This window comes from Helicoverpa zea, chromosome 12, assembly GCF_022581195.2.
Source record: "Helicoverpa zea isolate HzStark_Cry1AcR chromosome 12, ilHelZeax1.1, whole genome shotgun sequence".
Lineage (NCBI taxonomy): Eukaryota > Metazoa > Arthropoda > Insecta > Lepidoptera > Noctuidae > Helicoverpa > Helicoverpa zea.
Window position 1 is genome coordinate 6,493,678 of NC_061463.1, and position 12,015 is coordinate 6,505,692.

The 12,015-nt window shown below is 37.3% G+C and overlaps 2 protein-coding genes across 2 annotated transcripts; both read left to right on the plus strand.

The window, feature by feature from the left end:
* Window positions 1-7,837: 7,837 nt before the first annotated feature.
* Window positions 7,838-10,407, plus strand: LOC124635343. The gene is made up of 2 exons (XM_047171222.1): window positions 7,838-9,054; window positions 9,438-10,407. The coding sequence occupies exons 1-2, from the start codon at window positions 8,054-8,056 to the stop codon at window positions 10,405-10,407; spliced, it is 1,971 nt and encodes a 656-aa protein (XP_047027178.1). The 5' UTR covers window positions 7,838-8,053.
* A 162-nt stretch (window positions 10,408-10,569) lies between these two features.
* Window positions 10,570-12,013, plus strand: LOC124635005 (DNA-directed RNA polymerase III subunit RPC8). Its single transcript, XM_047170736.1, has 4 exons — window positions 10,570-10,755; window positions 10,924-11,107; window positions 11,335-11,475; window positions 11,788-12,013. Exons 1-4 carry the CDS (start codon window positions 10,645-10,647, stop codon window positions 11,994-11,996), a joined length of 645 nt encoding a protein of 214 aa, XP_047026692.1. The 5' UTR covers window positions 10,570-10,644; the 3' UTR covers window positions 11,997-12,013.
* The last annotated feature ends 2 nt before the right edge of the window (window positions 12,014-12,015 follow it).

Here is a 12,015-nt window from a genome sequence, read left to right on the forward strand (position 1 = left end):
AACCTGCTAAAATAATAGTAGTATTGTCTGTGACAAAAAAAAATAAAAACCAAGGAGCTAAACTATATAACTGGAAAATAACCCACCAAAAAGAAGTACATATCAACTCAAAAGGTGACGATGACATGCTTATCTGCTTGTAGTCGCTAAAAATCATTTCGCTATCTTCAATACTTGCCTCAAGCCTCTCTACAGTCAATTTTGCACAATTTAACCGTCAAATCCGTAGCGGACCCCAATCGGGGTCTGAACATCAATGTCACCGTAAGCTCGGTTTAGACCCCAATTGGGGTCTGCGAATCAGTCATACACTTTCCTAATTAATTACGCTCATATTTATTTTCTTTCCAATCAAACCACATTTGTGAGTACTAAATAAAATAACTAAATAAATTTAAATTATTATTACGCATTCAAACCTTTCATATTTAGCATCCCGTTAGAAATATACCTTTTTAAAATCCAATCGTAATTACCGGGAATTCTGATCGAACTCGCCATGTTTGTTTACATTAGTTGTTTTTTTAAATTTGAAGACGCATAGACAAGATGGCGACGGTGATAGAAGTTTTGCATCGAATGATCCGATTCGTTAAAATAAAGAATCGATTTAATAATTTTATATTATTTGATATTATAATATTACTAAATTGCACTTTTGTATACTTACCATAATCTGAAAATAAATTAGGAAAAGTAAAATGACTTAATTTATTTTGAAAAAAATGCTAGAAAATCAGTGGTAGAAAATACGTTGTAGCCGGAATAAAAAAAATCTTCGGTTTTTAGGGTTTCTGAAGACGGCAAATGAAGACTTATTCTTCGGGTGTTTTATGTGCAGGATTCCTGTAGATCTGCCAAACTTAATGGCGATTCGTTACTTCCAACTTTTTAACTGAGCGGCAAAGCTATTTGACGAGAGCCGTAGTTAGGTGTAGTTATCGCAAAATTTTATGACGATTTTATTGCTTGAAGGGGCAAATAGTTCGCTGTTCATCGAAAGCTGGTCCAAGATGGAAAGATGGCCGCCGCCGACTTATTTTTAACCGACTTCCCAAAAAGCGGAGGTTCTCAATTCGACCGTTTTTTTTTGTATGTTTGTTACGCGATTACTCAGCCATTTATTTATCGATTTTGATGATTCTTTTTTTGTTTGATAGCGTGTACTTCCGAGGTGGTCCCATTATCATTAGGTCAGGATCTGATGATGGAACCTTGAGAAATCGAGGGCGACTTTCGAAAGTTGCAGAAATGCATAGGTTGAAATCTTATCACTCAGGTGTTTGCCTGGTAGCACTATTCAACAGTGAAGGCTTTGAGCTGACCTGATGATGGAGACCAGTGAAGGTCGAGGGAACTCGACAACTGAATATTTAAACTTTCTCGTGTTTGTGCTTATATTATTCGTATTTACGAGGCCTCTGCAACAGTGAAGGAGATGGAGACGAGAGAAGTACGGTTGTCGAGTTCCCTCGACCTTCTCTGGTCTCCATCATCAGGTCAGCTCCGAACCTTTACTGTCTCATAGTGTTATCAGATATACATCTGAGTGTCAAGTTATAACCTTATCTATGCTTACAATTTTCGAGAGCTGCCCTCGATTTCTCAAGGTTTCCATCATCAGATCCTGGACCTAATAACAAATATGGGGAATATACCCTTTCGACCAAAAACAAACATCCAAATTGAGAACCACCTCCTTTTTGGGATTCGGTTAAAAATATTTGGTGACTTTAAAATCAATCAATTATTATGTCTCTAACCGACCACGGGACTACAGAGTCCCGGATTTTTGGAAGGCGAACGTGGGGCCGAAGCCAACACGCTGAAGCCCTTTTGAGACAACTTTAATGAAATGGTGACACAAAACCGACGATTATCCCTGTATACACTATAGAAATGTACCCAAGGACAATGCCCGGTTCTGTGCTAAACTATTGCTAACTATGGATGAAAACTACTTGGGCTATTGTGATGGGATGCTAGTGGACTAGGAATGGGGAAACTACGGGAACTATGGCACCTGCCGATAACAATGTAATAAATACACGTAAAAATGGCAGGTGGAGACTCGCCAACTCACTTACTGGGCCCCCGGGAATCAGTCGCTAAATCGCAACAAGAGGGCAACAGGTACATGAGCGGCTGAAGGGTGAGGATACCTCGGCGGACTTTAAACGCAGATCACGCGCTCCCTGTGGGTCCAGCATCACCGGCCCACTCGCCACTTACCACGAGGCACCTACCCTCCGAGCGGGCTGCTAACCCTACTCTAGCGACTCCACTCTGACCGGCCGGTGAAGGCAAGCCAAGAGGCGGGAGACCTCTCCCCCGTCATGCTTCACTCCGGCAAGCCGGAGATGGGGGACAGTATACTCTCCCTGGAGCACTCGGATATATAGCCCCGCGGGGTCGCTACTCCCCGTCATCCGCCTCAGATGCCCTGCGGGGCAAATCAATCAATTATTATTATTGTTTCTCATCATCAAATAAGTACATACCTTTGGTAGTTACAAATTGCATTATATTTCAGAACACCCGCATACCCTCCGCCGAAACAAAAATGTTAGAATTGTTGAGAAATAATATAAGAATAAATTAAAATTCCGTAATAGGTAATAAAAATTCAATTAAAGTTAAAAATTATTACGAATGACGCAACACCAAAATAAATAATACATATAAAAATTTAATGCTAAAAACTTACATATCTTTTTTCTTAACAACAAAAACAAATTGAACCTATAATTTAAAATTAATAAATAAAATTGAAATAAGTTGCTATTAAAAAATAGGTATATATAAAATTGGTATTCGATTATTTATAATAAAGAAGACGGATCACAATCCATACAAAATTGCCCCACGTCCTATAACAATGTGACGTATCTCAAAAAAAAGATAAAAATGTTTAAAAAAATATGGCATACTCTCCAATTCATTTTTTTTACACCTTCATACGAAAAAAATGCTTTAAAAATTGTTCAGGCGCTGTTATGAAAACATCGTTCATGGGACTATTTATGGACTATTTAATAATTTTTTTTTTTTTTGATAGGGTATACCTCACAGTTGGTCCCATAATCATCAGGTCCGGATCTGATAATGAAAACCCTGAGAAATCCAGGGCAACTTTTGAAAGTTGTAGGTATGCGCAGGATAAAAACTTGACTATAAGGTGTATGTCTTATAACAATATGCAACAGTAAAGGTTTGGAGCTGACCTGATGATGGAGACGAAAGAAGGTCGAGGGAACTCGACAACTGAATATGTAAACTACCTCGTGTTTGGGCTCATATTATTTGTATTGAATAGACCTTTGCAACAGTGAAGGTTTGGAGCCGACCCGTCGATGGAGACCAGAGAAGGTCGAGGGAAATCGACAGCAAAATATTTAAACTACCTCAGAAGTCGGTGTCTAATGGATGTACCTAAGTTTATTTCCCCAACGACTTTTAGGCCGATGCTCCTAAGACTAGTTTTTTTTTGCTTTTCAGTGTTTTTGGAAGTTTTTTTATCGTAATAAGTTTTTTTTATATTTTTGGCTTTTCAGTGACAAGCACAGTTGTCACTATCCGCATAAGTGGAAAGTTCTTATCAATACGAATAATATAAGCCCAAACACGAGGCAGTTCACATATTCAGTTGTCCAGTTCCCTCGCCCTTCTCTGGTCGCCATCATCAAGTCAGCTTCAAACCTTCACTGTTGCATATTGTTATAAGACATACACCTTATAGTCAAGTTTTTATCCTGCGCATGCCTACAACTTTCAAAAGTTGCCCTGGATTTCTCAGGGTTTCCATTATCAGATCCTGACCTGATGATTATGGGACCATCTGTGAGGTATACCCTATCAAAACAAAAAATAATTTAATAAAATAGTCCATAAATAGTCCCATGAACGATGTTTTCATAACAGCGCCTGAACAATTTTTAAAGCATTTTTTTCGTATGAAGGTGTAAAAAAAATGAATTGGAGAGTATGCCATATTTTTTTAAACATTTTTATCTTTTTTTTGAGATACGTCACATTGTTATAGGACGTGGGGCAATTTTGATCCGTCTTCTTTCCGATTTAGGTATCGAATGCACACCGCTGATTGAAAAAAAAAAATACTCCATTCCAAACTCTACTTGTCTGTGACTTGACTGATCTTGTAAATTGTTCATTTTTATTGTGTATTTTATGTGCTGATTTTTTAGTTATTGAACATAAATAAGTGCACGAAATGTATTGCAACGGATTGAAAATGTTATAAATATGACGTTTGTGTTGTGTTTGAGAAAGTGATGCGATTACTTATTGGTAAGTTTTCACCAAATTTGAAATGCCTAACTTTTCGATAGACTTAAAAACACCGTAATTATTATCTTTTTCTGAATTAACTGACCCCATTTGACCTTTGCACGTTGTTGTCAAATAAGTGAGCTCTAAAGTTATAGTTAAAATACTTCTGATCAGGCATTACGGACTTAGAATTCATGTGTTGAAAGTTAGTACAAATTTTTGATTTCCATGTCGGGATTCAAAATATCCCGCCGAATCAACGGTAAAGTCATATGTCAAAATCTTGTCGAGCAGAGGGGTTAATTGATCGTCTAGGGATTACCTTATACTGCCAGTGACAACGACTCAGGCCAAACTGTCAAGACTGTCAACTTTTACCTGAAAAAGCGCGGGAAACCTGAACTTTGGCGGACGTGTTTTCTTTTGCTCAAGTTGAAAATTAATTTTTATATTGGATTAGATTAAGTTTTTGTATATATTCTATCGTAATATTTTGTAGTTTAGTTATAGTGTTAGTGTTAATTCTGTTTGGTAAGTTTTTTATTTAGTTTTTTCTCTAACATGGAACCTCCGGATGACCCCGGAGGAACATTGCCGCCCGAAGTTGGGCATTATGTAACAGTTTCGAACAACGACACCGGAGTAGACACTGATGGCTCCGCCGTCAGTACTACTAATACAAAGAGAAAAAGGGTATCCACACGTAGCCTTTGCAAACAGTGTAATAAGAGAAGGCGCAAAAATGGCGCGAAAACTCAGTCGGACTGCAGTTGTGGCGTGGTGGACATGGAGACTGATAGTACGTCTGTTCCTACTGTTAGTTCGCATATTGATATCCCAAATGAATCTCCACAGAAACCGGTTTCGGTAGCCAGATTGGTATACAATTCTTCCGATGCGGCACCATTTCTTGTACATATACAGAGAGAGCAAACTGCTCCCAACGATAATAGCTACTTAAACCCAATTTCATTTGGTAGGTTTTTAAGGAGGAATTCTTTTAAAGGTATAGTAAACGGAAGTTTAAAAAAAATTGGTCGCAATCGTCTGGTTGTTTCCTTTACTACATACTTAGACGCCAACTCTTTTATTACCAATAGCTTATTAGAAAAAGAACATTTCAAAGCTTTCATTCCTACTTTCTCGGTGACCCGCATGGGCGTCGTTAGAGGCGTTCCCATGGAGTGGTCTGATGATGATGTCCTCGAAAATATTTCAGTCCCAATTGGTTGTGGAAAGATTCTAAAATTGAGGAGGATTAAACGCAAGTCTGTTGTAGATGGCAAACCTGAGTTCAAAAACACTGAAACTGTTATTTTAACTTTTGATGGTCAAGTGTTACCAAAGCGGGTCTATATGTGCTACACTTCTTTAGCTGTAGATCTATACATTTACCCTACAATACAGTGCTATAATTGTTGTAGATATGGGCACGTTAAAAGTCAATGTAGATCTACTCCTAGATGCTACAAATGTGGTCAAGGTCACTCTGGGGATGGGTGCAACATCTCTGAGGACAATTTGCATTGTTGCCTCTGTAAAGGTTTCCATGAGGCTACTAGTAGGAAATGTTTAGAATATGAGAGGCAGAAAAACATAAAGGAATCTATGGCCAAATCCTGCATTTCATATGCTGAAGCCTCAAAACTTCATCCCACAATTTCCAAAATTTCTTATGCTGATGCTTTGCTTTCCTCTCCCACAGTTTCAAGCAATATAAATGCTTCTGTTCCTCAGGATTACTCTCTGACCAAAAATAAAACATCTTATAAAAAAACTGTATTTATTAAGCCACGTTCCCCCCCTCAGTTTTCAAAAGGTTATGATCAGCAATTCCATCAAGAACTCACTAGGGGTCTGCCTCAACCAAAAGATGGTTGTGCTCTCATCCCCAGAGATGATCTATCATCAGCTTCAGTAAATGAGTTAATCATAGCACTAATTAAATCTTTAACCCAGACTCAATACCTCTCACCGACCATCGCTGCCACTGTAATTAATGCAGTTTCTGAAAAGAATATTCATAATGGAACACAAAGCCAAGGCAATACAATGGAATTGTCGAAGCGCAATTAATAAAAAATCTGATATAATACATCTTGTCAATAATTTAAAACCTATCGTTATTGCCCTACAAGAGACATGGCTTAAACCAGGGTCTTTGTTTAAGATCCCTGGGTACGCCTGTCTTAGGGAAGACCGTTCTGATGGGTATGGCGGTGTAGCCTTACTCATCAGGCATCATCATTCATTTTCACTTTTCTCACTCCCATCTCATAATAATTCATTCTCCATAATTGCAGCTGTTGTAGATAGTATATGTTTCGTTTCTGTATATATTCCTCGTCCTTCTTCTTCAATCTTTAACGAACTTGTAAATATTTTATCTCTTCTTCCCAAACCATTTATAGTTTTAGGGGATTTTAATTCTCAACATGAAGTATGGGGTAGCGCTACAACAAATAGTTATGGTAGTACTTTATTAGATATGTTAGATAATATTAATCTTTGTATTTTAAACACTGGGTCGCCAACTCGACGCACATCTCCAAATGAAGGCGCCAGTGCACCGGACCTGTCACTATGCACTAATAAACTATATAGCCTCGCATTTGAGTTGGGAAGTTATGCCTTCTACTTATGGTATAGTGATCATTTTCCCATAGTTTTAAAATTTCCATCCAGCCAAAAATCTTATTCCACTCGCCCTCCGCGGTTGAAGTATAAACTAACCGATATAAACTGGCATACGTATAGGGAACACTTGGATAAAATCGTTTCTAGCCTTCCTGAAATTCAAAGTGGGAATGAACAGGCTTGTGCTGATGCTTTATCAGATGCCATGATAAAAACTGCTGATAATCTTTTCCCTCATAAAAATCCACAAAACAAAATCCCAATGCCACCATGGTGGGATAGGGATTGCACAGATGCTATACACAAAAGAAAGCAGTGTGAACTGTTCTACTTTGAAAATTCTACCGAAGAAAATTTTGACATTCTATGTGAAGTAATTTCAGACACCAAAAAGTTATTAAAAAAAAAGAAGTTTGAGGGCTGGAGATCATTTTGTCTTTCCATATCACCAAATGTTAAACCTTCTGTTGTTTGGCGCAACATAAGAAGATTCAGATCAGCTTTCTCTGAACCGGTTACTGCATGCCTTCCACCTCAATTAATAAATAGTTTTTTAGATAAATTAGCTCCCCCATACGTCCCAGATAATATATCTGCGTATCATATGCCTTACGCATTATCAGATCCTCCCTGCGTACTTGATAATCCATTTACTTTAGAAGAGCTAAAAGGTGTTTTGTACCAAATCAAAGACTCTGCACCAGGTGCAGATGGTATACCCTACTCTTTTCTGGCTAATATGAGTGATTTATCTCTTTTATATTACTTAAAATTAATTAATCAAATTGTAATTTCTGGTAAGGTTCCCATTTCTTGGAAATCGCAAGATATCCTTCCAATTTTGAAACCCAACAAAAGTCCTTCTGACTGCTTATCTTATCGACCAATAGCTTTGTCATCTGTAATGTTAAAGGTCTCGGAACACTTAGCCAAAAATAGATTAGAATGGTTTATAGAAAGTAAGAAAATATTAAGCGAAAGTCAATTTGGTTTTAGGCGTGGTAAAAGTACCCTAGATAGTCTAAGTATCTTTATCACTGACATTAGATTAGCATTTTCTTCCAATCACTCCATAGTTTCAGCTTTTCTGGATATCACTTCGGCTTACGATAACGTTGTAATTTCTATGTTAAAATATAAACTTCTGCAGTTAAATGTGCCTATAATGCTTGTAAATTTCATTTTAAATATATTATCTGAGAGGTATATAAAACTTACTCACGAGGATTCTTGTGAATCTAGAGTCGTGTGGAGAGGCCTCCCTCAAGGTTCAGTTCTTAGTCCTCTACTTTATGACATTTATACTTACGATCTTGAATCTTCTCTAAATAATGAAGTGAAAGTGCTCCAATATGCTGATGATCTTCTGTTGTATTGCCCAAATAACTCTGTCACAACGGCCTGTGATTCATTGTCATCGGGTCTCAATCTTTTAAAGAAATGGATGGATAACAATGGTCTTGAGCTGTCTACCGCAAAAAGTACTGTTGTACTTTTTTCTAGGATGCGTCTTCCTCCTCCTGTGTATGTATATTATGATAATGTTCCTATTCCTGTTAAATCATCAGTCAAGTTTTTAGGTCTGATATTAGATAGCAAACTTTCTGGACTTCCACACTGCGAATATATAGCAGCGAGGTGTGAACAAAGAATAAATATATTAAGATGTTTGTCTGGAGTTTGGTGGGGGGCCCATCCATTCTCACTAAAATTAATTTATAATGCAATAGTTAGAAGTGTATTAGACTATGGTACATTCTTACTAGAACCTGGTAATTTAGCTGCTTTTAAAAGATTGGACGCTATTCAGTCAAAGGCTTTACGAATTGTAACCGGAGCTATGAAGTCAAGCCCAATTAATGCCTTACAGGTCGAAACGGTTGATCCTCCTCTATCCCTTCGACGTCAGTATCTTTCTGACAAGTTTTTGTTCCGTGCCTTACAATTTTCCAATCACCCTTTACGCGCAAAACTTGAGTCTCTTTTAGAGGAAACCAACTCTTCTCACTATTGGTCTCACAAATCACCTCCCTGTCTTGTTGTTAGCTATAAAAAGTACCTTGCTTTGCAAGCTCCAACTTATAAATCAATAACATTTCCTCTTTTTTGCAATTCTTACGAATCATTATATAGTTCCTTAGTTATAGTGCCTCGTTGGTCTAGCTGTCGCAAGTGCGGCTGCTGAGCACGAGGTCTCGGGTTCGATTCCCGAGTCGGGCCGAAATCGCTTTGTGGGTTTTAGAAGACTTTCACATAGCAGCCCGGAGCCTGGAAGGTGGTGATTGATACACCCGTGCATCGGAGAGCACGTAAATGTCGGTCCTGCGCCTGATCTCTCTCCGGTCGTGTCGGATTGCCGTCCCATCGGGCTATGAGAGTTAAGGAATAGTGAGTGCACCTGTGTCTGCGCAAATGCTCGTGCACTATAATATGTCCTGCGCAGTTGTCTAATCTCCTTACATGAGAACAGCCGCCGTAGCCGATAATCGGCTAGGAGAACATCATCATATAGTGTTTACTCCGAATGTTATTTTAAATTTAGGCATTAATAAAAATGATAATTGTATAAAAGAGTTATTCAATTTTTCAAAGAGCATACACTGGGACAATTGGCATCATATTTACACGGACGCATCTAAACACTCTTCTTCTGGTAATGTCGGAGTTGGCGTTTTTCACTCCCAATATAATATAGTTCAAAAAGTTAAGCTTCCTCCTGAGTCTTCAGTGTTTACTGGAGAATGCTTTGGTCTCCTCAAGGCCTTAGAGTACGTCCGCTTAATGAAATTGGGTAAGACAGTAATATTTACTGACGCATTAAGTGCTTTGCAAGCAATTAAAAAATATCCTTTTAAATCTAAACCAGTATTTCCGATTATTTTAATCATTAGAAGCCTGTTATATCAATGTATTAAATTAGGTTTTCAAGTTTCCTTAGTCTGGATTCCGGGTCATTGTAATATCACAGGAAATGTGAAAGCTGATCATCTGGCTAGCGAAGCGGTAGAATGTGGTGATGTATTTCCATACATAAATTTTGCTCATGACTTGGCTAGTCTACCAAAGAATTTTCTTTGGGATGACTGGAGTAAGTCATGGGCAAATAGCAGTATCAATAAAGGTAACTATTACGCTCGTATCCAATCATGCATTCCAAAAAAACCGTGGTTCGCTAAATTAAATTTTAATAAAGCTGCTACCAGTTGCCTAATTCGTATGAGAATAGGTCATAATTGTTCCAAGCTTCACCTCGCCCGACTGCAGATCGTTGATAGTGCCCTTTGCGAATGTGGTGAGATTGGCGATTTAAACCACATTTTTTTTTCCTGTCCTCTTCTCGATCACGAACCTTTTATATCAAGTCTTTTATCCTATAAGATACCTTTTCCTACCTCTATCCCTGTCTTGCTAGCAACTAAAGATCCTAATATATATATGTATTTAGTAGCATTTATCTCTCTGAATAATATACGTATTTAATATCCTAGTTTTCGAATAATCCTATCCAATACCTATCCAAGTTCCGTTACCTAAATTTTATTTCATTCCTACCAAGTTTCCCCGTTTTTGTCGGTGGCAATGCGCATATAGCGACTAGCCAAGTTTAAAAAAAAAAAAAAAAAAAAAAAAAAAAAAAACTTTTACCAACATCGACAAAATCATACCGCCAATGTTATTGTTTTTGAATTGCAATGCGGATATTATCCTCAAAACAAAATGTTTGTGCTAGCTGAAATGAAAGACGTAATCAGAATTACTCCAGAGCACTTCCATCAAAGTTTAACGGAATCTATTACAACATTACTTAATAGGAAACTAGCAAATAAAGTAAGTATGATTCTAACCTCATTTAGCTATTTTTACAGCCAAAAAGCGTATAAATACTTTGCTGGTGTAGATATAATGATCATTAAATATATGGGATAAATCATTGATATGAAGCGAGGTTGCTACATTATGCTTTTCATAATCGTGTCATGTTTTGGTTCTTTACAGGTAGTATTAAATGTTGGATTATGCATAGCTTTATTTGACATCAAAGACATTGGACATTCATATATATTTCCTGGAGATGGTTCATCTCACACTGAAGTAAAATTTAGATATATTGTATTCCGACCTATTGTTGAAGAAATACTTATAGGAAAGATAAAAAATTGTAGCCGGGAAGGTGTGCATGGTATGTACATTTCATTTCTAGTTTTTCCTTTTGTGTAATCTGTATGTATAAAAGTTAAGGCCACTTTTCTTTGTAATTTATAACTCAAGAATGGTCTTATCTATTCAAAATAAATGTTTAGTAAAATGGTGGACTTTGGAAACATGGACCGCAGGCCACTAGTATTCTGCTATAAATAAGTACATTTCTGCTTACAAAACTAATGAAATAACCCTATTTCATTGCAGTGACCCTAGGATTTTTTGATGACATCTTAATACCAGTGAATGCCTTACAACATCCATCTAGATTCGATGAAACTGATCAGGCTTGGGTGTGGGAATATCCAAAAGAAGATGGAGAGAAACATGATTTGTTTATGGACTCAGGTAACATGTTTCATCTTACAAAATAAAAAATATATTTACCCCTTAAAGGGAAATACAACTTCAATTTTTAAGTATTGAAGGTTACTAAAATAAAGTGTACATCTTTTGTTGGAGATACTAAATAAAAAGAAAGCACACAAGTTTAAGTTTTAAATAGAAAACTTTAATTTCCACCAAAGCTATTGAGAAAACTATTTTATGTAATTGTAACCCTGTTATAACCCCAGTAGTGCGTTAGAAAAGAAAACACTGTCTATCATGACTCAAATCCTCATAAAATGTGGCTGATCTAATAAAACCTTTCAATTGCAGGAGAGTCAATAAGATTTCGCATTACAAGTGAAGCTTTTGAAGAAAGTTTACCCACTGGGCCACCTGGCACAGAGTGCACAATACAAACAGTAGCACCTTACAGAATAGTAGGAGGGATCAATGAGCCTGGCCTAGGCCTGTTGACTTGGTGGGAGGCACCAGAGCAAGATGATGCTGATGACAATGAAGAACAAGAAAATGATGAATAAAAAATCTAAAAAGTTTATC

What these genes read in the sequence shown, in the direction of transcription:
- LOC124635005 (XM_047170736.1), top strand. Translation starts at nt 10,645, where the DNA reads ATGTTTGTGCTAGCTGAAATGAAAGACGTAATCAGAATTACTCCAGAG. An exon ending in TAGCCGGGAAGGTGTGCATG is followed by an intron (nt 11,108 to 11,334) that starts GTATGTACATTT and finishes ATTTCATTGCAG; the next exon opens with TGACCCTAGGATTTTTTGAT. An exon ending in TGATTTGTTTATGGACTCAG is followed by an intron (nt 11,476 to 11,787) that starts GTAACATGTTTC and finishes TTTCAATTGCAG; the next exon opens with GAGAGTCAATAAGATTTCGC.
- LOC124635343 (XM_047171222.1), top strand. Translation starts at nt 8,054, where the DNA reads ATGTTAAAATATAAACTTCTGCAGTTAAATGTGCCTATAATGCTTGTA. An exon ending in TGCAATTCTTACGAATCATT is followed by an intron (nt 9,055 to 9,437) that starts ATATAGTTCCTT and finishes ACATCATCATAT; the next exon opens with AGTGTTTACTCCGAATGTTA.